General features: G+C 28.9%; 7 protein-coding genes across 9 annotated transcripts; 6 read left to right on the plus strand and 1 right to left on the minus strand.

Moving 5' to 3' along the window:
• The first annotated feature begins 4,898 nt into the window (after window positions 1–4,898).
• Window positions 4,899–5,309, plus strand: LOC130677008 (speckle-type POZ protein B-like). Its single transcript, XM_057483525.1, has one exon. The coding sequence runs from the start codon at window positions 4,899–4,901 to the stop codon at window positions 5,307–5,309; it is 411 nt and encodes a 136-aa protein (XP_057339508.1).
• A 242-nt stretch (window positions 5,310–5,551) lies between these two features.
• LOC130677433 (magnesium-dependent phosphatase 1-like) lies at window positions 5,552–9,990 on the minus strand. The gene is made up of 4 exons (XM_057484195.1): window positions 9,853–9,990; window positions 8,698–8,755; window positions 8,388–8,609; window positions 5,552–7,059 (listed from the first exon to the last, which is right to left on the minus strand). Exons 1-4 carry the CDS (start codon window positions 9,899–9,901, stop codon window positions 6,831–6,833), a joined length of 558 nt encoding a protein of 185 aa, XP_057340178.1. The 5' UTR covers window positions 9,902–9,990; the 3' UTR covers window positions 5,552–6,830.
• Window positions 9,991–11,835: 1,845 nt separating this feature from the next.
• On the plus strand, window positions 11,836–13,556 carry LOC130677316 (speckle-type POZ protein-like). 2 transcript variants are annotated; one of them, XM_057484028.1, is made up of 3 exons: window positions 11,836–11,995; window positions 12,095–13,190; window positions 13,267–13,556. In XM_057484028.1, exon 2 carries the CDS (start codon window positions 12,123–12,125, stop codon window positions 13,152–13,154), a length of 1,032 nt encoding a protein of 343 aa, XP_057340011.1. In that variant the 5' UTR covers window positions 11,836–11,995; window positions 12,095–12,122; the 3' UTR covers window positions 13,155–13,190; window positions 13,267–13,556. The 2 variants fall into 2 exon arrangements, with proteins under 2 accessions (XP_057340011.1, XP_057340010.1); XM_057484027.1 differs by having other exon boundaries at window positions 11,839–11,995; window positions 12,075–13,190.
• Window positions 13,557–14,430: 874 nt separating this feature from the next.
• On the plus strand, window positions 14,431–16,084 carry LOC130677219 (speckle-type POZ protein-like). 2 transcript variants are annotated; one of them, XR_008991554.1, is made up of 3 exons: window positions 14,431–15,695; window positions 15,766–15,860; window positions 15,987–16,041. XR_008991554.1 is itself a non-coding variant. In XM_057483893.1 (2 exons), the coding sequence occupies exon 1, from the start codon at window positions 14,631–14,633 to the stop codon at window positions 15,657–15,659; it is 1,029 nt and encodes a 342-aa protein (XP_057339876.1). In that variant the 5' UTR covers window positions 14,431–14,630; the 3' UTR covers window positions 15,660–15,695; window positions 15,766–16,084. The 2 variants fall into 2 exon arrangements, 1 of the variants encoding a protein (XP_057339876.1); XM_057483893.1 differs by having other exon boundaries at window positions 15,766–16,084.
• A 54-nt stretch (window positions 16,085–16,138) lies between these two features.
• LOC130677220 (speckle-type POZ protein-like) lies at window positions 16,139–17,917 on the plus strand. Its single transcript, XM_057483894.1, has 2 exons — window positions 16,139–16,727; window positions 16,881–17,917. The coding sequence occupies exon 2, from the start codon at window positions 17,227–17,229 to the stop codon at window positions 17,785–17,787; it is 561 nt and encodes a 186-aa protein (XP_057339877.1). The 5' UTR covers window positions 16,139–16,727; window positions 16,881–17,226; the 3' UTR covers window positions 17,788–17,917.
• A 1,415-nt stretch (window positions 17,918–19,332) lies between these two features.
• On the plus strand, window positions 19,333–20,301 carry LOC130677009 (speckle-type POZ protein-like). Its single transcript, XM_057483526.1, has 2 exons — window positions 19,333–19,504; window positions 19,691–20,301. Exons 1-2 carry the CDS (start codon window positions 19,333–19,335, stop codon window positions 20,299–20,301), a joined length of 783 nt encoding a protein of 260 aa, XP_057339509.1.
• Window positions 20,302–21,541: 1,240 nt separating this feature from the next.
• On the plus strand, window positions 21,542–23,395 carry LOC130677378 (speckle-type POZ protein-like). The gene is made up of 2 exons (XM_057484118.1): window positions 21,542–22,859; window positions 22,935–23,395. Exon 1 carries the CDS (start codon window positions 21,791–21,793, stop codon window positions 22,817–22,819), a length of 1,029 nt encoding a protein of 342 aa, XP_057340101.1. The 5' UTR covers window positions 21,542–21,790; the 3' UTR covers window positions 22,820–22,859; window positions 22,935–23,395.
• Window positions 23,396–23,790: the final 395 nt, after the last annotated feature.

Below are 23,790 nucleotides of genomic sequence, written 5' to 3' on the forward strand. Positions count from 1 at the left end.
AAAAGTGAAGTAGGGTAAGAGCACCAGTACCCAACCGCAATCCAGTAGTCAGCCACTTCATGTTCAATTATATCTTTATATATTTTGAGCCAATGTTGAAGTATATGACCGGCTAGCTACTGGTTACCCAGACAGCATTCAAGTCGGAATGACTTTTTTACTTGGTCTTTTTGAAGGCGTCCTCAAGAAGTCTTATAATGTTTTCTTAAAGGAGTCATTTTTAAGAACTCTTAATGGAGAATTCTTGAAGACTCCATAAATAAGACGTCAGTTTTGTGACGACTAAATGTATTCTTTTTTAAACTTCTTTATGAAGTCAAAATTAGGAGCTCCTTAAAGACGTCATGGTAAATTCATACTGAAGTCTTATGTGTGAAGTCAGAAAAAATAACTCTTTGAGAACTCTTTTTAAAGACGTCTCACTGAGTTCGCTAGGTGGCTCATTCGACATCTTGAGAACTTCTTAAAGACTTCTTTAAGATGTTGATGAGACGTCCAAATCATAAATAGGAATTCATTCAGAACTCATCTAGACGTCATTTTGCTATCTGGGTAGGGACTGAGTACTGGTGCTCTTACTCTAAATCGCTCTTTTTTCAAGACATATATAGATATATAAGATAAGAGCTACCAATTAATTTTACACAACAGTGCCAACTTTTTTAAAATTCCGTAAATTATGCTATGAACATTTTTTGAGTAAAAATAACTGATTACTTGTGTCATTTGTGAGGATTTCGATTGAGTAATGATTGAGACTGAAATTAAGATTCAAGTTATATGAATAATTTCTTACTATATGTTAATTACAACAATGTATACTATATATATTTAAACTATTGCATTTTGGATGGCCACAAGGAGTTACGACTTCAATAAATAATAATAATAATAAGAGATCCAGTACTCGAACAGGGAACTAGTACACGATCACTCATGTATTTGTATATCTATATTTAATAAATTTTAGTAAATACATACATATATATACAATTACATGGAGTGATTGAGTACTAGTTCCCTGATCGAGTAGTGCAACTTGTGCACATATTGAAAGTGGACACATATATTAGGTTTTTTAACCAATTTTCCCCTACAATAAAAATAAATCTATATAAAATATAATACAAAACAAACTGATTAAACAAAACGATTCACTCAATGATGAATGTATATCTAGGGTAGAGGTACCATTTGTGGTCACTGCTCCAATTTTTGACATTTGATACTTTATTTTAATTAATAAAAAAATGTAAAATAAAATTACCAATTTAATAGCGGGTTAAAAGTATCTTTGAACACATTTTAAAAATTAATTATGTCTGGGTACATTACAAATTATTTTATTTAAATTTTTCAAGTGTCCAAAACTGGCCCTAAAGTGCCCAAATACGGTACCTCTACCCTTATATAGTAGTAAAATTGAATTATTTTGAATCGTTCTTTTTAATCAGGACATGCAACTGAAATTAAATATTAAATAAGTAGAAGCTCACGAGCCAAAAATTATAAAAATATATCAATCTAATAAAATACATCTAATAAATTGTAATTAAACTTATAAAATATCAACAAAGATTATTTGAAATTGAAAGTGGACGTAAAGGTTCCACTTGTTCACAAATTCAAACTGGACATTTTAAAAGTGGGCGCGAGATAGAGCCTAGAGCCACTTTTTTACAAGTTACAGAGTTGAAAGTGATCTGGACCGGCTTCCATATTTGACTTTCTAAAAATATATCCAAAGATACAATCAATATTGGGCTGATTAATTAAACTTACAGCATTCAAATATTGATGAATAAGTGTAACAAAATTTCAAAAAATCTGATTAAATTGAATTGAGTAGAGAACTTAATTATTTATCAAATTAATCAACATGGACGGAGATTATAAATGGATAGTAAGACATACGACTACTCATGAATGGAAAATTTCAAACGTAAAGTCACATGTGTTATCTTCACAAACTTAAAAAAAAGACATTGATCTTTATACACCTTCGTTTTCAACAAATTCGAAGATAAAAACTTATTGGAATCTCAAATTAAGTTTCAACGGTACGAACTCAGAACACAAAGATTGGATATCTTTGACACTGCAATCTCTAAAATTTAATAATGCAAAAGTAAAAACAATATTTTCATTTTTTATTTAGGACAATTCCATGAAAAAGTTGAAAGTTGAAAGATTAATCAGCAAAGTATTTAAGGATATCCGTGACAGTTACGCGCTTTTAAATTTTTACATGAAACATAATTTATTAAAAAATGATGACAGTATTGTATTTAATGATTCAATCACTGTAGGAGTTCAGCTCATTGTATTTGATGAAGAACAGGTTGAGAGTAGTGACCACGTTCGAGGAGATTGTTTTGCTAGTGATGATGATGATAATGATAGCGATGAGGATGATAGTGATTCGTCATTGAATGCCCCGCCATTGAAAAAAGCAAAGCATTCAATAAGTCACGACTACAAAGAACTTTTTAAAAGTAAAGTCGGTAGTGATATTGTTCTTACTTCGCAAAACAATCAATACAAGGCTTATAAATTGATATTAACCGTTCGTAGGTCCTGTAGTATTTCAAAATCAAAAAGAATTATACCTATACAAGATATCGAACCCAAAATATTTTAAAGTATTTTGAAATTTATTTATACTGACAAAGTTCCAAAAGCTGCGCATAAATTTCAGCTAGAATTGTTGAAAGAAATATGTGAAAAATTATTTTGCAAATCTACAACTACTAAAACTGCTGTTTCAATGTTCATGTTTTGGCTGAAAAGTATAATTCTAATCCGATGCTTGATTACATTGCGGAATTTATTGTAAAGAATACGAAGAGTATCAGAGCAACACCAGAATACAACGCAATGAAGAAATCGAATCCGTTTTTAATGTCGTTGCTTTTTGAAAAGTATTTGGATTTGAAATTTGAATAAACGTTAATGCGTTTGTTATTTTTAAGTTTTAAGTTTAATATCGTATTCCATTTGATTAATTTTGAATTAATTTTTATTTTAAGGTAAATAATGCTTGCAGAGTTGCAGGATTTTACAAAATGACAATACGATTGTCATGACATGCGTCTTTAAAAGTAATTTAAATAACGTACGATTAAATAAATCGGGTGTAACAAAGAGAATTTTATTCATGTCTAGATAGATGACGTTCTCTTAAAAAATTGCGCCATTAGCGGATTATGAAGAAATCGGCCATAAATCCTGACCGTCCTGTAAATTTATTTTTATATTATACTATTATATATGTTAATTGTTCACTTAATTTTATATTTCTTAAATTAACACTACTTAAAGTGACAAAATTACTCGAATTAAAAAATGAAATTCATCAATATCCAGTGTAATTACTCAGTAAATAAAGTCGTAACTTAAATTGTAATTTCTAATCTAATCATTAATTTTTTTTTTATTTATATTACAGAATATGTCAAAGTGTCAATTGAAAAACATATATCTATAGTAATCAATATTTATTTAGAATCCATACCATTGACATGATACTGAAGTTAACCGATATGTCTAATAATTTTTGGAATTTTATCTCAACGATAAATTAAAAAAGAAATATATATTTAAAAATTTGCATTTATTATTTCCAATCTTCTACATTTGCATAATTCTGTTTTTTCCTTTTTTTTTGTGATTGAGGGCTAGTTTTTCAAACTAGGATAAACCCAAATCCGGATTGAAATACTAGCCCTTTAGGATGATACTGTAGTTAGCAGACAATTACCAATTTTTGAATATTTTTTTTCCACAATTTTATTTACAAAAAAAAAAAAATATGCACTTGTAGAAAATTTAAAAAACTACAGGTGCAATTTTTTAAATTATTTTTTTTTATAATCTGTCATTTTGAAAAAAATTCAAAAATTATCAGACGGCGGTGAACTTCAGTACCATCCCTTTAGGGCTCTAATAAATTCAATGATTTATTTTGTTAGTAATTTATATAAATATTTTAAGGCTGGGCCGTACTAAACGAATTTTTGGATTTTACTTTTCTTTTGATTTATTGATCAATTGTTATTATAGAAATTTTTATACAGTCAGTTTACAAGAATCAAAGACATAATATCATTTAACTAGATCAACAAGAGACATATATTTGAAAAAAATAAATAAGTGAGTAATTATTCACCAGCGTAATTAATTGATTTCATTCGGATAAACTTAAAAAATAAAATTTAGAGCGATCATAAAGCACCCTCAGCGCTTTCGCGCTTGAGGTGTGCAAAACCATAACAAAATGGAAACGAGTTATACATTAATCAAAAGGAATACTATAACACACGAATGGAAAATTCAAGAAATGAGTTCGTTAATTGAAGCTTCTAATACTGCTGAAAAAACCATTGAACTAAAATCCTCTAAGTTCTCGACAAGAGCTAAAATACAAGATTTTTGGAATCTGCTGGTACAGTTATACGATACTAAGTCAGAAGAGAAAGATGAAGTTCGTCTATTCTTAACGTCATTGAATGGTAACCGCCAAGTGAAAACGGAATTTTCATTGTTTATTTTGAATAATGAGAAAAAAACAAGTGAATAAAAAGAAACTAATTAAAACTTTCGGAGTTCATACTAGTTGGGGCCATTCGTCATTTATAAAGAAAGAAGATTTATTAAAAAAAAAAGATGAATTGTTGCTGTATGATATCTTGACAATAGGTATCGAGCTTACGATCTTTGATGATCCTGTTGTCATTTCTACAAATGCTTCATTTAATAAATCAAAGGCTTTCATGGCTCATGACTATGAAAAGCTTTATGAGAGTCAGATGGGTTCTGATGTTGAGTTGATAGTCCAAGAAAAAAACTTTTAAGCTCACAAATTTATTTTGATGGTACGCAGTCCTGTGTTTTAAGCGATGCTGACCACCGATATGAGAGAAAACAGAGAAAAAACGATCACTATAAAAGATATGAACTCTGAAGTATTCAAGAGCATGCTAGAATTTATTTACACTGATAAAGTTAGTGATTTAGATTATGTTGCGGAACAATTGCTCGAAGCCGCAGATAAATACCAAATTCACACGCACAAAGAAATATGTGCAGAATCACTTTGTAAGTCTGTGACCATCGATAATGCCTCCAGATTACTTGTTGTAGCTTACCTACATAATACAAAAGAAATGTTGGAGTATATTTCAAATTTTATTGTAATTAATGCAAGTCATGTGGTAAAAACAGAAGAGTACAAGATGATGAAAGAATTGCATCCGTGCCTAGTACCTATTTTATTTGATAAACTTGCCGCTTCTTTTGAAAACAAATAAGTTACCACTTTTTTAAATTTTTATTTGAAAATTCGTGGTATTGTTTTTTTTTTGCTTTTTTTTATTTTTATCAATTTGTAATTTTTTCAAAATGTTTTTTTGTCTTATTTTCAGCATGAAGCAGGAAAATTTATGCTACATAAAAAATACAGTGAAGTTTATGAAGATTTGGAGTTAATGATATCGTATATTCTATAGTTATTAATAATACGTTTATTTTCATAATATATAGTAATCGTTCACATATTTTATAACATTGCGTCATACACGTTAAAACAACGTTAATTAATAATTACTTAAATTCGAATACTTTTCACTTGATTCGAGCTACAAAATTACTCCAAATGAAAAAATTAATTCATTTATATCTATTATTAGGGTTGTACATCTAAACCGGCTTAACCGGTTAAAAAATTTAACCAGGTTAATTAGCTGGCTAGCTCATCAGCTTAGCTAATTTAACCGGTTAACTTCATTAGCTTGGCTAAGCAGCCAACGGCTTCACCGGTTAACTCAAATTAGCTAGGCTAATTAGCTGAGGGTTTAACCGGTTAAATGGTTAATTTTTTTTTATCATCTATTCGCTACCTTATCTTAGAAAATATATAGAAAATATCATATTTATTTAATTATAGACCGAAAAAGCTATAACAAAAAATTTATACTATCAGTTAAAAAAAAATTCATTTCAATTTTGAAAATTATTTAATTAAAAATATATCGCGTTACTAATGCCAAAAAAGAGCATCTCAAAATATACGAGTTTTTGGCTCTGTAAAACCACAAAGGCGTATTAAAAAATCTTCTTTTTTCGGATAAACTTGGAAATGTTACAACGAAAAACTATCTAGAAAAAAACGAAAAAAAATTTGAAAGTCAAAAGGGCGTATCATTTTTGTTCTTTTCAATTATTATTAATTCTTAGCGAAAAAAAATCAAGAGAACAGTAAAACAAATGACTTAACAATTCGATCAATTGGAAAAAATTATTAAATTAAATGAAAAAAACGTTCCCAAGTTGATCAGAAAAAAAGATTTTTTTATACGCCCTTTTGGCATAAGTAACGCGATATATATTTTTAATTAAATCATTTTCAAAATTGAAATGAATTTTTTTTTGAACTAATAGTATAAATTTTTTGTTATAGCTTTTTCGGTCTAAAATTAAATAAATATGATATTTTCTATATATTTTTAAAGATGAGGTAGCGAATAGATGATAAAAAAAATTAACCATTTAACCGGTTAAACCCTCAGCTAATTAGCCTAGCTAATTTGAGTTAACCGGTTAAGCCTTTGGCTGCTTAGCCAAGCTAATGAAGTTAACCGGTTAAGTTAGCTAAGCTGACGAGCTAGCCAGCTAATTAACCTGATTAACTTTTTTAACCGGTTAAGCCGGTTTAGATGTACAGCCCTATCTATTTTAATTGCTGTCTATAATAATAGCTGTTCATCATCTTCATCGGGGATTCTACGATTCAGAACTCGACGAAATAAGATTTTTTGAAAGAATAAAATTTTTTATCGGTTTGGTTCATCTTCATCTTTATCTTCATCTTCATCATCATCATCATCATCGTCAGGATATCCAAATTTTTCTAGGGCATTTTCTATAAGATCGTTGTTCAGGCCATTTTCAACTAAAATTACCGTTAAACCTAAACAGAAGCTTATAATTTCACTTGCATCGAAAGGTTTAGCATAAAAAAAAATCATGTCATCAAAATGAATTCCTTTTTCATTTCTGAACCTGTAATTAAATAATTACTTTGTTAACAAAAAATTATTTTCTGTTAATTCTGTTACGTCTGTTTTATTTTTATAATTTCAAAAATATAGTTTCCTTTTTTTTGTGCTTAAACTAAATGTGTGGGTTTATGAGCAAAAAGATTTTTTGTTTGTCGAGATAGACATGGATGCATTTAGTATAAACCGTAAACGTTCTGAGGTCATAAACTCATGGCATCTAGATATTATATAAAGAAAAAAATGAACATAGAAAGTACAGTTCAACTCCATTAACTCGGATTCCATTATCTTGGAACTTCCCCTGAATCTTGACCCCCATCACGAGCTACGCTGTCTCCCACCCAATACTATGTCTGTGTATATTTATACATATGCATCCTAAATGTGATGTGAGCGCACGCGTTGTAGTTTCCTTTTTAAGGGAGAAGGGGCATTCGATAACTCGGAAATTCCAAGAAACTTCCGCTCCTCCGTAGACTAACTATCCGAATTAATGGAGTTCGACTGTAAATAAAAAAACAAAAAAAAAAAAACAAAGGAAACTGAATTGTAAACTGAAAACATTATAGTTAAATATAAAGATTGTCAGAATATATAATTTAAACACAAACATCTATTTCGTTTATAGATAAAAAAACCTTTTATCTTTCATTGTAATTCACCGTCCCCGGTCTATTGGTGGTGGTGAAAAGTGATGAGGAGCTTTTTTGTAATTTTATATTCCAGTCGAAACTCCGAAATAGGAGACATTTTTTGAAGGTAGGTGTAAATATGGATGCATCAGGTTTTCTGTTCAAACATTCAGGGCTATCAAATTATTGGGAGAAATAGTCAAAGCATAAAGTTGAAGGTAAAAAATTAAAGGTTATTAAACAAGCTTTAAGATAATGATTTCATCATGTTTATTTACCAAGTCTGCATCATGTTGCATTTACTATTTATTTTTTTCCGTGTTGTTACTTTGGGGATATTTGTGGGTGACATCATAAACTTACAATCAAATTTACACCAACTTTCTAGAAATGTCTCTTTTCTCGGAGTTTCGGCTGGACTATTTAAGTTAAAATAAAATATAAATCATTTATCCTCGTACGTCTCGTGAATTAATTTTTTTATTCACTTTTATTTAAAATTACGGCCAAATTACTGAGTTTATGAAAAAAAAGTGATTACTTTTTTGTAGTGGACTAAATTTCCTTCAAAAAAAAATTTGGCACTTTTTTTTACATTCAACAGTTTCTTTTTTTTAGGTCTAATTCAATTCCAACTTTGATTTCTTACAAAAAATTGTCAAAACTCGAAAAAATAATGAAAGTAATTATTAATTACCAAAAAAGTCGCACAAGCGGGATTGACAGACCCGGTTGTCTATACGTGATAAATTTATCCCATTCTAATAATCTAATTAATTCATTTGCTTGCAATACTTCTTTAATCTCGGAGGCGATGGCAATTTTGAAGCCTTCTTTGGTCAAATTTTCTAAAATTTCCGGTACTTGCTCGTAACATTTTAATTCTTTGCCGTCATTGTCTACTATAGAGCCATCATTTCTATAAATAATTATATATGTTTATTAAATAATAATAATTATAATAAATAAGTAAAATAATTTGAAAATATTTCAAAAAGGGCACTAACTCTCGAGAAATAAATTTAGCCACGTCTTTGTCGAACGAAAATGGCCACAATATGTAATCTAAAAAAATTAATTTATATTAAAAATATATAAATATATGTAAGGGTGATTCATTTCCGCAAAAGTTTTTTTTATTTTAAGTCCTCAAGCAAAATCTCAATCTACATCGAAAAAAAAAAATTATTGCCAAATATGAGCTCTTAATTCCAATGCTAAGTACTTGCCATTTGATTTCAAAGATTTCCTATTTAAAATACACGTAAATTAAATTAGTTTTTTTTTTAACTTTCTAATACTCAGCTGCATTTCATGATATCAAGGCGGTTTTGGTCGCAACTTGTAGGGCATTTGGTGTTCTTCAAAAGTGTCAATTGTTACTTAGCTGTAATTCCAGCTGTTTCACTTGTGTCCGTTGCGAAACTCATTTTTCCTATGAAATTGACGTTTATTGGCTTGCAGAACATAAACCAATGAAAGTACATCAAAAATGTTAATAGAAATTTTGTAGGAAATTTTATTCCCTTCGAAAAAAGTCCTATGAGTCAAGTCGTTAAAATCCATAGTTTCTGAGTTATAATCATTTTAATAGTTTGAAAAATAAAATATCAATTATTATTTGTTTTTTATAATATATTTTTCAAATTATTAAAATGATTATAACTCAGAAACTATGGACTTTAGCGACTTGACTCATAGGACTTATTTCGAAGGGAATAAAATTTCCTATAAAATTTCTATTAACATTTTTGATGTACTTTCATTGGTTTATGTTCTGGTAGCCAATAAACGTCAATTTCAGACAGCTGGAATTACAGCTAAGTAACTATGGGCACTTTTGAAGAACACCAAATGCCCTACAATTTGCGACCAAAACCGCCTCCTATCATCATGAAATGCAGCTGAGTATTAGAAAGTTAAAAAAAAAGTAATTTAATTTACGTGTATTTTAAATGGGAAATCTTTGAAATCAAATGGCAAATACTTAGCATTGGAATTAGACAGAATTCATTTTTAAGTTAGGTACCGAATTAACAGAATTTATCTGAATTAAATAGAATTAAAAATTTAATTCTGTTTAATTCGATCGAATTCAGTTGGTTAATCAGGGATATGCATGTTTGCGTAGATTTATAATAAAAATAAAAAATAATAATTACCGTAATCGAAGACAAGTAATTTAGGCTTTCTACGAATATTTGGATGCATTCTGTTTTTTATTTACTACGTTTGCCCGTAAACAACTAAACCAAACTAAACAAGCGTCTCGGCAGTGTGGCTAGATCATAGGATATTTTTGCCCCTTCTCATGCTGAAATAGCATAAAGCGGAATGCAGGCAGGGGGAAAAAATATCCTACCATCTGGCCTTTGGAGGGTAGAGGTACCTCTATTCTCCATAATCTGACCGCACTGGTCACCATGTTTTATTTCAATGCTTGCTGATCTGATGTCATGTATAGATAAAATTATTAGAACACCCTTCTGCATATTATTTCCCCGCTAAGGTTTATTTATAGACATTGCGTGTTTTTGCGTGTTTTTTTTTTTTTATATTTTTTAATATTTTTTTATCATATTCTGCCGCCATTTGATTTTGACGTACGATTTTAAATTTTTCTCCAGTTTCTAATACTTTACTCTTCAAATATTTAAATTTACCGCGCAAGTAATGAGAAAGATTAATAAAAATAAAAAATTTAGAGGATATTTTTTAGTCTGGGTGGATTCAGAAATGTTCTAGCTCTATATGTATTAAGTTTACCGTATGCTCGGACTGTAACATTTGATAAGTCGTTTATTGTTACGGCAGTAGTTAGAGTGTGGAATCAATTGCCGGAGGAGATTGTTACAATTATTGATTACAATGAATTTAGATCGAAATGTTATATGTTTTTTATAGATAAAGATAATCAATGATTTTAATTCCTGTACATTCAAAATTTTTATATGAACTACCGTCATTTGTACACAGCAAATTATAATTGATCAACTTGCTTTGAGACAACGTAACTTATTATTGCCATTGTTATTATTATTACAATTTATTTGTTATTGGCGATATTATTATTATTATTATTATGAAATTTATTTTTGCGCCTCTCTATATATATTTATCATTTTGTATTTATTGTAAGGTCCTTAGGGAGCTAAGGCTTTAGGGCCTAAAAATTTTAATAAATAAATAAATAAAAATATGTCAAAGTGTCAATTGAAAAATATATATCTATAGTAATCAATATTTATTTAGAATTCATACCATTGATATGATACTGAAGTTAACCGATATGTCTGATAATTTTTGGAATTTAGTCTCAACGATAAATTAAAAAAGAAATATATATTTAAAAATTTGCATTTATTATTTCCAATCTTCTGCATGTGCATAATTCTGTTTTTTGTTTTTTTTTTTTGTGATTGAGGTCTAGTTTTTCAAAATAGGGTAAGCCCAAATCCGGTTTGAAATACTAGCTCTTTAGGATGATACTGAAGTTAGCAGACAATTACTAATTTTTGAATATTTTTTTTCCACAATTTGATTTACAAAAAAAAAAAAAAAAAAAAAATATGCACTTGTAGAAAATTTTAAAAACTACAGGTGCAATTTTTTAAATTCGTTTTTTTTATAATCTGTCATTTTGAAAAAAATTCAAAAATTATCAGACGGCGGTGAACTTCAGTACCATCCCTTTAGGGCTCTAATAAATTCAATGATTTATTTTGTTAGTAATTTATATAAATATTTTAAGGCTGGGCCGTACTAAACGAATTTTTGAATTTTACTCTTCTTTTAATTTATTGATCAATTGTTATTATAGAAATTTTTATAGCTTCCGAAAAAATGTGTAAGACAAACTTTTTCGGAAGGTTTTCACCATTAGAGTGACATAATTATTCAAAACGTAATTAGAAAAGTAAAATCCAAAAATACGGTTAGTACTGCCCACTCTTAAATACATTGAGTGCAACAAAGAGAGTAATATTCGTCTTCAAGTGCTAGAAAAGAGATAGGTGACGTTTTCCTCTTAAGAATCTGTTCTGTTCAAACTTATTACCGTTACAACAGACATTTTTTCTTCCTTTTCTTTTTTTTAAAAGGCGCCACTAACTGATTATATATTAAGTCGTTTTTTACTCCCACTCTTAGAAAACGAATCTACTCTCACGCCGTTACTGCACATTAACATAACAGACCGAAAATTTCCGATAACTCCCGATGGCAACACTTCTGGAAAGACTTTACATCATTTATCGAAAACAAAGTTTGTTAGTAAAACAATAAGTGTATCAATTAATTTAAAGGGTAAAAGACTATTTCATTTAACTAGATTAACAATAGATCTATGTAGTGAAAAAAAACTAAGTGAACAATTATTCAACAGCCTAATTAATTTTAAATCAGGTAAAATTAAAAATAGCCATAATCCAAGATGGAAGCAGGTTATACTTTAGTAAAAAGAAATACTGTAACGTATGAATGGCAAATTCAAGAAATTAGTTCGTTTCTCGAAGCTTCCAATACTTCTGATAAAGCCATGGTACTACAATCCTCTAAGTTCTCAACAAGAGCTAAAATACAAGATTTTTGGAATCTGCAGGTACAGTTATACGATACTAAGTCAGAAAACAAAGATAAAGTTGGCCTATATTTAAATTCTTTGAATGGTAACAGCGAAGTGAAAACGGAATATTCATTGTTTATTTTAAATAATGAGAAAAAACAAGTGAATAAAAAGAAACTAATTAAAACTTTTGGAGTTCATACTAGTTGGGGCCTTTCACAATTTATAACGAAAGAAGATTTATTAAAAAAAAAAGATGAATTGTTGCCGTATGATATCTTAACAATAGGTATAGAGCTTACGGTCTTTGATGATCCTGTTGTCATTTCTACAAATGTGCCATTTAATGAATCAAAGGCTTTTATGGCTCATGACTATGAAAAGTTTTATGAGAGTAAGATGGGTTCTGACGTTGAATTGATAGTCCAAGAAAAAAAATTTCCAGCTCACAAATTTGTTTTGATGGTACGCAGTCCTGTGTTTCAAGCGATGCTGACCACCGACATGAGAGAAAACAGAGAAAAAGCGATTACTATAAAAGATATGAACTCTGAAGTATTCAAGAGCATGCTAGAATTTATTTACACTGATAAGATTAGTGATTTAGATGATGTTGCGGAACAATTGCTCGAAGCCGCAGATAAATATCAAATTCCCACGCTCAAAGAGATATGTGCAGAATCACTTTGTAAGTCTGTGACCATCGATAATGCCTCCAGATTACTTGTTGTAGCTTATCTGCATAATGCAAAAGAAATGTTGGAGTATATTTCAAATTTTATTGTAATTAATGCAATCCATGTGGTAAAAACAGAAGAGTACAAGATGATGAAAAAATTGCATCCGTCCTTGGGATGTATTTTATTTGATAAACTTGCCGCTTCTTTTGAAAACAAATAATTGATAACTTCTTAAACTCTTATTTAAGAATTCTTGGTATTGTTTTTTTTTACTTTATTTTAATTTTATCAATTCGTAATTTTTTTAAAATATTTTTTTGTCTTATTTTCAGCACGAAGATGGAAAGCTTATGTTATAGGAGAAATACAGTGAAGTTTATGAAGATTTGAAAATAATGATATCATATATTCTATAGTTATTAATAATACGTTTATTTTTATAGTATATACTAATCGTTCACATATTTTATAACATTGCGTCATACACGTTAAAACAATGTTAATTAATAATTACTTAAATTCAAATACTTTTCACTTGAATTGAGTCACAAAATTACTCGAAATATAAAAATAAATTCATTTATATCTATTATAATTACTTAGTAAATAAATTATAATTTCTCACCTAATTATTTTATTTTTTTTCATTTAAACTACGATCCATGTCGAAGAGTCAATTTAAATATTTATATCCATAGTAGTCAATTATTTACTGTCAATTATGTACTAACTTATGAGCGTGAATGTATTAGTTAAACAATGAAATTTTAAAAACAGCGCGTACTGATTATTCAATTATCTAATTACGAATTTTTTAATTTTCTCTCTACTTACATTTTATTTATTTATTTATTCAAAAATAAAAAAAATTGTCACTTAGTTAAATTCACACTCATACTAACTTCAGGATCATACAATTTATATGAATCCATAGTAGCCAATCTATTCAAAATTACAAGTGTGAACTTAACTGACCAGTGTCAATTTTTAAATAAATAAGTAAAATGTAAGTTAAATAAAAATTAAAAAATGCGTATTTAGATAAACGCAATTATTTAGAATTCCTACAAATTTATATGATACTGAAGTTAGCCGACGTCCAAAATTTTTTGAAATTTATTCATAACGATGATTGATAAAAAAAAAAATATTTAAAAAATTTGTTTTGTTCGTCATTTATAAAAATATTTAAAATAAGTTGAGTGCGACAAAGAGAGTTTCATCAATGTCTTTGAATGCTGAAAAAAAAGAGATATAGATGACGTTTTCCTTAAAAACCTGTTCAAACTGACTGCCGATACAACAGGTTTTTTTGTTTTGTAAATGGCGCCACCAGCTGATTAAATATAAAGTCCTTCCAGAGAGTAAATCACCGTCGGTTTTTACCCCCACTCTTAGAAAACGAATCTACTCTCACGCCGTCACTGCGTATCAACTCTACAAACCGAAAATTTCCGAAAACTCACGACGGCAACACTTCTGGGAAGACTTGATATCATTAATCAAATAAACAAAGCTTGCTACTAAAACAATAAGAGTATCAATCAGTTTACAAGAATCAAAGACATAATATCATTTAACTAGATCAACAAGAGATATATATTTGAAAAAAATAAATAAATAAATAACTGAGTAATTATTCACCATCGTAATTAATTGTTTTAATTCGGATAACATTCAAAATACGAATAACAAAATGGAAGCAGGTTATACAGTAGTAAAAAGAAATACTATTATTTACGAATGGAAAATTCAAGAAATTAATTCATTTATTGATACTTCCAATACTTCTGAAGAATCCATTGCATTAGAATCATCCAAGTTCTCGACAAGAGCTAAAATACAAGATTTTTGGAAGCTGGAGATACAGTTTTCTGGTACAAAGTCAGAAAACAAAGATGAAGTTGGCCTAAATTTAACTTCTTTGAATGGTAACCGCGAAGTGAAAACGGAATATTCATTGTTTATTTTAGATAATAAGAAAAAACAAGTGAATAAAGATAAACTAGTTAAAACTTTTGGAGCTGATGAAAGCTGGGGTCTGCCATTTATAACGAAAGAAGAATTATTAAATAAAGGAGATGAATTGTTGCCAGATGATATTTTAACAATAGGTATAGAGCTTACGGTGTTTGATAATCCTGCTGTGATTTCTACCAACGTGCCATTTAATAAATCAAAGGCTCTTATGGCTTGTGACTATAGAGACTTGTATAAAAGTAAAATGGGATCTGATATTGAGTTAATTGTAGGAGAAGAAAAATTTCAGGCGCACAAATTGGTTTTGATGGTACGCAGTCCTGTGTTTCGAGCGATGCTGACCACCGATATGAGAGAAAACAGAGAAAAAACGATCACTATAAAAGATATGAAGTCTGAAGTATTCAAGAGCATGCTAGAATTTATTTACACTGATAAAGTTAGTGATTTAGATGATGTTGCGGAACAATTGCTTGAAGCTGCAGATAAATATCAAATTCCTACGCTCAAAGAAATATGTACAGCATCGCTTTGTAAGTCTGTGATCATCGATAATGCCTCCAGATTACTCGCTTTAGCTTACTTGCATAATGCAAAAGAAATGTTGGAGTATATTTCCAATTTTATTGTAATTCATGCAAGTCATGTGGTAGAAACAGAAGAGTTCAAGATGATGATAGAATCGCATCCGTCCTTGGGATCTATTTTATTCGCCAAATTTGCCGCTCCTTTTGAAAACAAATAATTTATAACTTTTTAAATTTTTATTTGAAAATTCTCGGTATTCTTATTTTTACTTTATTTTATTTATATCAATTTATAATTTTTTTAAATTTTTGTCTTATTTTCAGCACGAAGATTGAAAACTTATGTTACACGAACAATTCGGTGAAGTTTATGAATATTTAGAGTTAATGATAACGTACATACTTTAATTAATTATAAGGTTATTTTTATGACATATTATATATATATATATTAATCGTTTACGTATTTTTATAACATTGCGTCATATATGTTAAACCAATGATAATTAATAATTACAATTAAAATACTTTTTACTATGTTCCAGAAAGAAAGTTACTCGAAATAGAAAAATAAGTTTATTAATACCCATTACAATTAGTCAGTAAATAAATTCGTAACTCAAATTACAATTTCCCATCTAATTATTAGTTTTTTTCTTTTATGTGAATTACAATATGCGATTTACATGATACGATGTATCGTTTTATAATATATTTATATATTATGAAAAAAAAAAACTATTTAAAAAAAATGCACTTCTGGTTTTTTAAATTATCTTCACGTGCATACTTGCAGTATTTTTGTGTTGTACTTGAGGGCTAGTTTTTCAAACCCGGTTTATTTTCAATCCGGGTTTCAATTATCATTGCTTGTATGTCTATATATTATTAATATATAGATTATTAAGGTAATATCTATACTAGCGACATTAATTAAAACCCATTTGTTAAATTGCGCCTACAGCTGATTATATATTAAGTCTTTCCAGAGAGTAAGCCACCGTAATTTTTTACTCCCACTCTTAGAAAACGAATCTTCTCTCACGCCGTTACTGCACATTAACATAACAGACCGAAAATTTCCGGAAACTCCCGATGGCAACACTTCTGGAAAGACTTTACATCATTTTTCGACAACGAAGTTTGTTAGTAAAACAATAAGTGTATCAATTAATTTGAAAGAGTAAAAGACGATTTCATTCAACTAGATTAACAATAGATCTATGTAGTGAAAAAAAAACTAAGTGAATAATTATTCGACAGCGTAATTAATTTTTTTAAATCAGGTAAAATTTGAAGTAACCATAATCCAAGATGGAAGCAGGTTATACTTTAGTAAAAAGAAATACTATTACATATGAATGGCAAATTCAAGAGATTAGTTCGTTTATCGAAACTTCCAATATTTCTGATAAAGCCATTGCACTATTATCCTCTAGGTTCTCAACAAAAGCTAAAATTCAAGATTTTTGGGTGCTGAAGGTACAGTTATATGGTACAAATTCAGAAGACAAAGATAATGTTGGCCTATTTTTACGTTCGTTGAATTATGGTAACCGCCAAGTGAAAACTGAATATTCATGGTTTATTTTAAATAATGAGAAAAAACAAGTGAATAAAAAGAAACTAATTAAAACTTTTGGAGTTGATGACAACTGGGGCAATCGGCAATTCATAAAGAAAGAAGATTTATTAACAAAAAAAGATGAATTGTTGCCGTATGATATCTTAACAATAGGTATCGAGCTTACGGTCTTTGATGATCCAGTTGTGATTTCTAACAATATGCCATTTAATGAATCAAAGTCTTCAATGGCTCATGATTATGAAGACTTGTATGAAAGTGAACTGGGTTCCGATGTTGAGTTAATTGTGCAAGAAGAAAAATTTCAGGCTCACAAATTGGTTTTGATGGTACGCAGTCCTGTGTTTCGAGCGATGCTGACCACCGACATGAAAGAAAACCGAGAAAAAACAGTCACTATAAAAGATATGAACTCTGAAGTGTTCAAGAGCATGCTAGAATTTATTTACACTGATGAAGTTAGTGATTTAGATGATGTTGCGGAACAATTGCTTGAAGCTGCAGATAAATATCAAATTCCTACGCTCAAAGAAATATGTGCAGAATCACTTTGTAAGTCTGTGACCATCGATAATGCCTCCAGATTACTCGCTTTAGCTCATCTGCACAATGCAAAAGAAATGTTGGAGTATATTTCAAAGTTTATTGTAATTAATGCAATCCATGTGGTAAAAACAGAAGAGTACAAGACGATGACAGAATTGCATCCGTCCTTGGGATCTATTTTATTCGCCAAATTTGCCGCTTTTGAAAACAAATAATTTACAACTTTTTTAAATTTTTATTTTAAAATTCGTGGTATTGTTTTTTTTGCTTTTTAATTTTTTCAATTTATATTTTTTTTTTTTGCTTATTCTGGTGGAAAAATTATGTTACAAGTACCAATCAGTAAAGTTGATACGAATTTAAAGTTAATGATGATATATATTATACTTTAAGTAGAAGTTCATTTTTATATTATATTTATTAATTTTTTACTTAATTTTATAAGATTGTGTCATCTATGTTTAACCAATGTTAATTAATAATTACTTAAATTTAAATACTTTTCACTGTATTCGAGTGACAAAGTTACTCAAAATAAAAAATAAAATTTATTTATATCCATTATAAATACTGAGTAGATAAATTCGTAACTTAAATTATAATTTCTAATCTAATTAAAAGTTTTTTTTTTTATTCAAATTACAATACATGTCGAAGTGTCAATTCAAAAATATATATCCATAGTAATAAATATTTATTAAGAATCCATACAATTGATGTGATACTGAAGTTTGCCGACGTCTAATGATTATCTGAATATTTACACAACGATAAATTATAAAAAAAAAAATTTTTAAATTGCACTTATATTTTTTTTTTTATTTCATACATGTTCATTTCTTTTCTTTTTTTTTTGTAATTGCGGGCCAGTTTTACAAACCGAGTTCATTTTCTATTCGGGTTTTAATTATTATTGTTGGTATATCTTTATGTTATTAATGTATAGATATACGAGTAAAAATAATTCAAACCAGGATAAAACCAAATCCGGTTTGAAATTTTAGCCCTTTAGGGCTCTAATAAATTCAATGATTAGTTTTATTTGAAATCTATATAAATATTTTAAATGAATTGAGTGCAACAAAGAGATGATACTGAAGTTAGCAAACGTCAAATAATTTATGAAATTTAAAAAAAATGATAAATTATAAAAAAAAAAAATATTTTGAAAAATTGCACTTGTAGATTTTTTAAATTTCTACATGTGCATTTTTTTACTTTTTTTTTTTTTTGCAATTGAATTGGTGAAAAAAAAATCCAAAAATTGTTGATTGTCTGCTAACTTCTGGATCATACAAAGAGACGCTTATTTATGTCTGAGTATTAGAGAAAAGATATAGCTGATTAAATATAAAGTTCCCCCAGAGGGTAAGTTGCCGTCGGTTTTTACTTCCACCCTGAGAAACCAAGCCTACTCTCATACTGTTACTGACATTAACATGACAAACCGAAAATTTACGAAAACTCCCGACCGCGGCCGACGTCAACACTCTGGGAAGACTTGACATCATATATCAAGAAAAAAGTTTGCTACTAAAACAATTGTAATAATTAATTTGAAAGAGTAAGAGACAATATCATTTTAGTAAATTGTCAATAGATGTTTGCCTGAAACAAAAAAAACTAAGTGAATAATTATTCGACAGCGAAATTAATTTTTTTAAATCAGGTAAAATTTAAAATAACCATTATCCAAGATGGAAGCAGGTTATACTTTAGTAAAAAGGAATACTATTACCTATGAATGGAAAATTCAAGAAATGAGTTCATTCATTGAAGCTTCCAATACTTCTGACTCAAAGATTTTAATAACATCACCTAAGTTCTCAACAAAAGCTAAAAGACAAGATTTTTGGAATCTGCTGGTACAGTTATACGATGCTAAGTCAGAAGAGAAAGATGAAGTTGGCCTATTCTTAATGTCTTTGAATGGTAACCGCCAAGTGAAAACGGAATATTCATGGTTTATTTTGAATAATGAGAAAAAACAAGTCAATAAAAAGAAACTAATTAAAACTTTCGGAATTGATAACAACTGGGGCAATTCGCAATTTATAAAGAAAGAAGATTTATTAAAAAAAAAAGATGAATTGTTGCCGTATGATATCTTGACAATAGGTATCGAGCTTACGGTTTTTAATGATCCCGTTGACATTTCTACCAATGTTCCATTTAATGAATCAAAGGCTTTCATGGCTCATGACTATGAAAAGCTTTATGAGAGTCAAATGGGTTCTGATGTTGAGTTGATAGTACAAGAAAAAAAATTTCAAGCTCACAAATTTGTTTTGATGGTACGCAGTCCTGTGTTTCAAGCGATGCTGACCACCGATATGAGGGAAAACAGGGAAAAAACGATCACCATAAAGAATATGGACTCTGAAGTATTCAAGAGCATGCTAGAATTTCTTTACACTGATAAAGTCAATGATTTAGATAACGTTGCGGAACAATTGCTCGAAGCCGCAGATAAATATCAAATTCATACGCTCAAAGAAATATGTGCAGAATCACTTTGTACGTCTGTGACCATCGATAATGCCTCCAGATTACTCGCTCTAGCTTATCTGCACAATGCAAAAGAAATGTTGGAGTATATTTCAAATTTTATTGTAATTAATGCAAGTCATGTGGTAAAAACAGAAGAGTACAAGATGATGAAAGAATTGCATCCGTGCCTAGTACCTATTTTATTTGATAAACTTGCCGCTTCTTTTGAAAACAAATAATTTGTCACTTTTTTTAATTTTTATTTGAAAATTCTCTGTATTGTTTTTTTACTTTATTTCAATTTTATCAATTTATAATTTTCTTTAATGTTTTTTATCTTATTTTCAGTATGAAGGAGGAAAATTTATGTTACAAGTAAAATACAGTAAAGTTTATGAAGATTTGACATTGTATATTCTATAATTAATAATAAGTTTGTTTTCATTATATATTATATTATATTATTTTATATATTAATCGTTTACATAATTTTATAACATTGTGTCATACATGTTAAACCAACGATAATTCATAATTTCTTAAATTCAAATATTTTTCACTATATTCGAGTTAGAAAATTACTCGAACCAAAAAAGTTATCTATTATAATTACTTAGTAAATAAATTATAATTACTCACCTAATTATTTTATTTTTTTGCATTTAAACTACGATCCATGCCGAAAAGTCAATTTAAATATTTACATCCATAGTAGTCAATTATTTACTGTCAATTATGCCCTTACTTATGAGTGTCAATGTAGCAGACGTAAGACAATTTATAGAATTAAAATAAATAAATTCAAAAAATGAAATTTAAAAAAAAGTGCGTACTGATTTTTCAATTATCTAATTACGAATTTTTAAATTTTCTCTCTACTTACATTTTCATTATTTATTCAAAAATTTAAACAATTGTCACCTGTCAGTTATATTCACACTCATACTAACTTCAGGATCATACAGTTTATATAAATCCATAGTAGCCAATCTTTTCAAACTTACGAGTGTGAACTTAACTGACCAGTGTCAATTTTTAAATAAATAAGTAAAATGTAAATTAAATAAAAATTTAAAAATGCGTATTTAGATAAACGCACTTATTTAGAATTCCTACAAATTTATATAATACTGAAGTTAGCCGACGTCTAATAATTATTGAAATTTATTCATAAAGATAATTTATAAAAAATAATATATTGAAAAAAGTTGATTTGTTCGTAATTTATAAAAATATTTTAAATAAGTTGAGTGCGACAAAGAGAGTTTCATCAATGTCTGTGAGTGCTAAAAAAAAAGAGATAGATGACGTTTTCCTTAAAAACCTGTTCTAACTGACTGCCGATGCAACAGGCATTTGTTTTTTGTTTTTTGAAAAAAGCGCCACTAGTTGATTAAATATAAAGTCCTTCCAGAGAGTTGCCGTCGGTTTTTGCCCCCACTCTGAAAAAAACGAATCTCTCTCACGCCGTCACTGCGTATTAACTCTACAAACCGAAAATTTCCGAAAACGTACGACAGCAACACTTTTGGAAAGACTTGACAAATATACAAAGCTTGCTGCTAAAACAATAAGTGTATCAATTAATTCACAAGAATAAAAGACATATCATTCAACTAGATCAACAACAGATATATACCTGAAAAAAATAAATAAATAAGTGAGTAATTATTGACCAGCGTAATTAATTGTTTTGATTCGGATAACATTTAAAATAATAATAACAAAATGGAAGCAGGTTATACAGTAGTAAAAAGAAATACTATTACCTACAAATGGCAAATTCAAGAAATTAATTCAATTATTGATACTTCTAATACTTCTGAAATAAACATTATACTAAAATCATCCAAGTTCTCCACAAGAGCTAAAATAAAAGATTTTTGGAAGCTGCGGGTACGGTTTTCTGGTACAAAGTCAAAAGACAAAGATGATGTTGGTCTATTCTTAACGTCATTGAATGGTAACCGCGAAGTGAAAACGGAATATTCATTGTTTATTTTAAATAATGAGAAAAAACAAGTCAATAAAAATAAACTAGTTAAAACTTTCGGAACTGATAACAACTGGGGTATTCTGCCATTTATAACGAAAGAAGATTTATTAGAAAAAGAAGATGAATTGTTGCCAGATGATATCTTAACAATAGGTATAGAGCTTACGGTGTTTGATGATTCTGTTGTCATTTCTACCAATGTGCCATTTGATGAATCAAAGGCTTCAATGGCTCATGACTATGAAGACCTGTATGAAAGTAAACTGGGTTCCGATATTGAGTTAATTGTACAAGAAAAAAAATTTCAGGCGCACAAATTGGTTTTGATGGTACGCAGTCCTGTGTTTCGAGCGATGCTGACCACCGACATGAAAGACAACAGAGAAAAAACGATAACTATAAAAGATATGAACTCTGAAGTATTTAAGAAGACGCTAGAATTCATTTACACTGATAAAGTCGATGACTTAGATAATGTGGCGGAAGAATTGTTTCAAGCTGCAGATGAATATCAAATTCACACGCTCAAAGAAATATGCACAAAATCACTTTGTAAATCTGTGACCATTGACAATGCCTCCAGATTACTTGTATTAGCTTACCTGCATAATGCAAAAGAAATGTTGGAGTATGTTTCAAATTTCATTGTAATTAATGCAGTCCATGTGGTAAAAACAGAAGAGTACAAGATGATGATAGAATCGCATCCGTCTTTGGGATTTATTTTATTTGCTAAATTTGCCGCTTCTTTTGACAATTAATAATTCATAACTTTTTTAAATTTATATTTAAAAATTCTCGGTATTATGATTTTTACTTTATTTTAATTTTTTCAATTTATAATTTTTTTTAAAGTTTTTTTTGTCTTATTTTTAGCATGAAGATGGAAAATTTATGTTACAAGAACTATTCGGTGAAGTTTATGAAAATCTAGAGTTGATAATAACATATATACTCTAATTATTTATAAGCTTATTTTTATAATATATTATTAAATATATATATATATATTAATCGTTTACGTATTTTTATAAAATTGCGTCGTACATGACGTTGAATAGTGTCCTGTGAGCAAAATGCTCATAATCATAACAGGAGTGCTAACTGGTTAAACCAATGATAATTAATAATTACAATTGAAATACTTTTTACTATATTCCAATGAGAAAGTTACTAGAAATAAAAATCTGTCTATCGGTTAACCCTGCGGGCCAGCCCAAAAACTTCCCGCTGTTTTCGAGCTCGAGGAGCTCAAAAGCATTGTTGTGAATACATTTTCGAGCTGACAAGTTAAGGTGGCAATCGACTAGTTTTATTAAGTTCTAGAGCTGATTAGATTTTGAAATCGATCGTTTCTGAGAAATCAATAAAAAACTAAAAAAAAAAAAATTTTTTTTTTCATAATTCAGCAATATTTTCGAGTCTACTTGATCAAATGATCTGAAATTTTCAGAAAAGTTGATGGCCAACAAGCTCTTTCGATTGCCACCTTAATCATCCAAATCGGTTTATTAGTTAAAAAGTTATAGACCGGTCACACATACACATACACACACACACACACTCATACATATAGACACTCAGACATCATTCTGAAAATAGTCTGAATAGCTTGCAAGGACCTCAGAACGTCGACATCTGATGAAATTACGATTTTCGCAAATAGGGGTGAAAACAATAACTTCCCGAAATTTTGAAAATCATCGATTTTCTTAGCGGGAAGTTAAAAAAT

This window comes from Microplitis mediator, chromosome 11 (genome assembly GCF_029852145.1).
Source record: "Microplitis mediator isolate UGA2020A chromosome 11, iyMicMedi2.1, whole genome shotgun sequence".
Classification (NCBI taxonomy): Eukaryota; Metazoa; Arthropoda; class Insecta; order Hymenoptera; family Braconidae; genus Microplitis; species Microplitis mediator.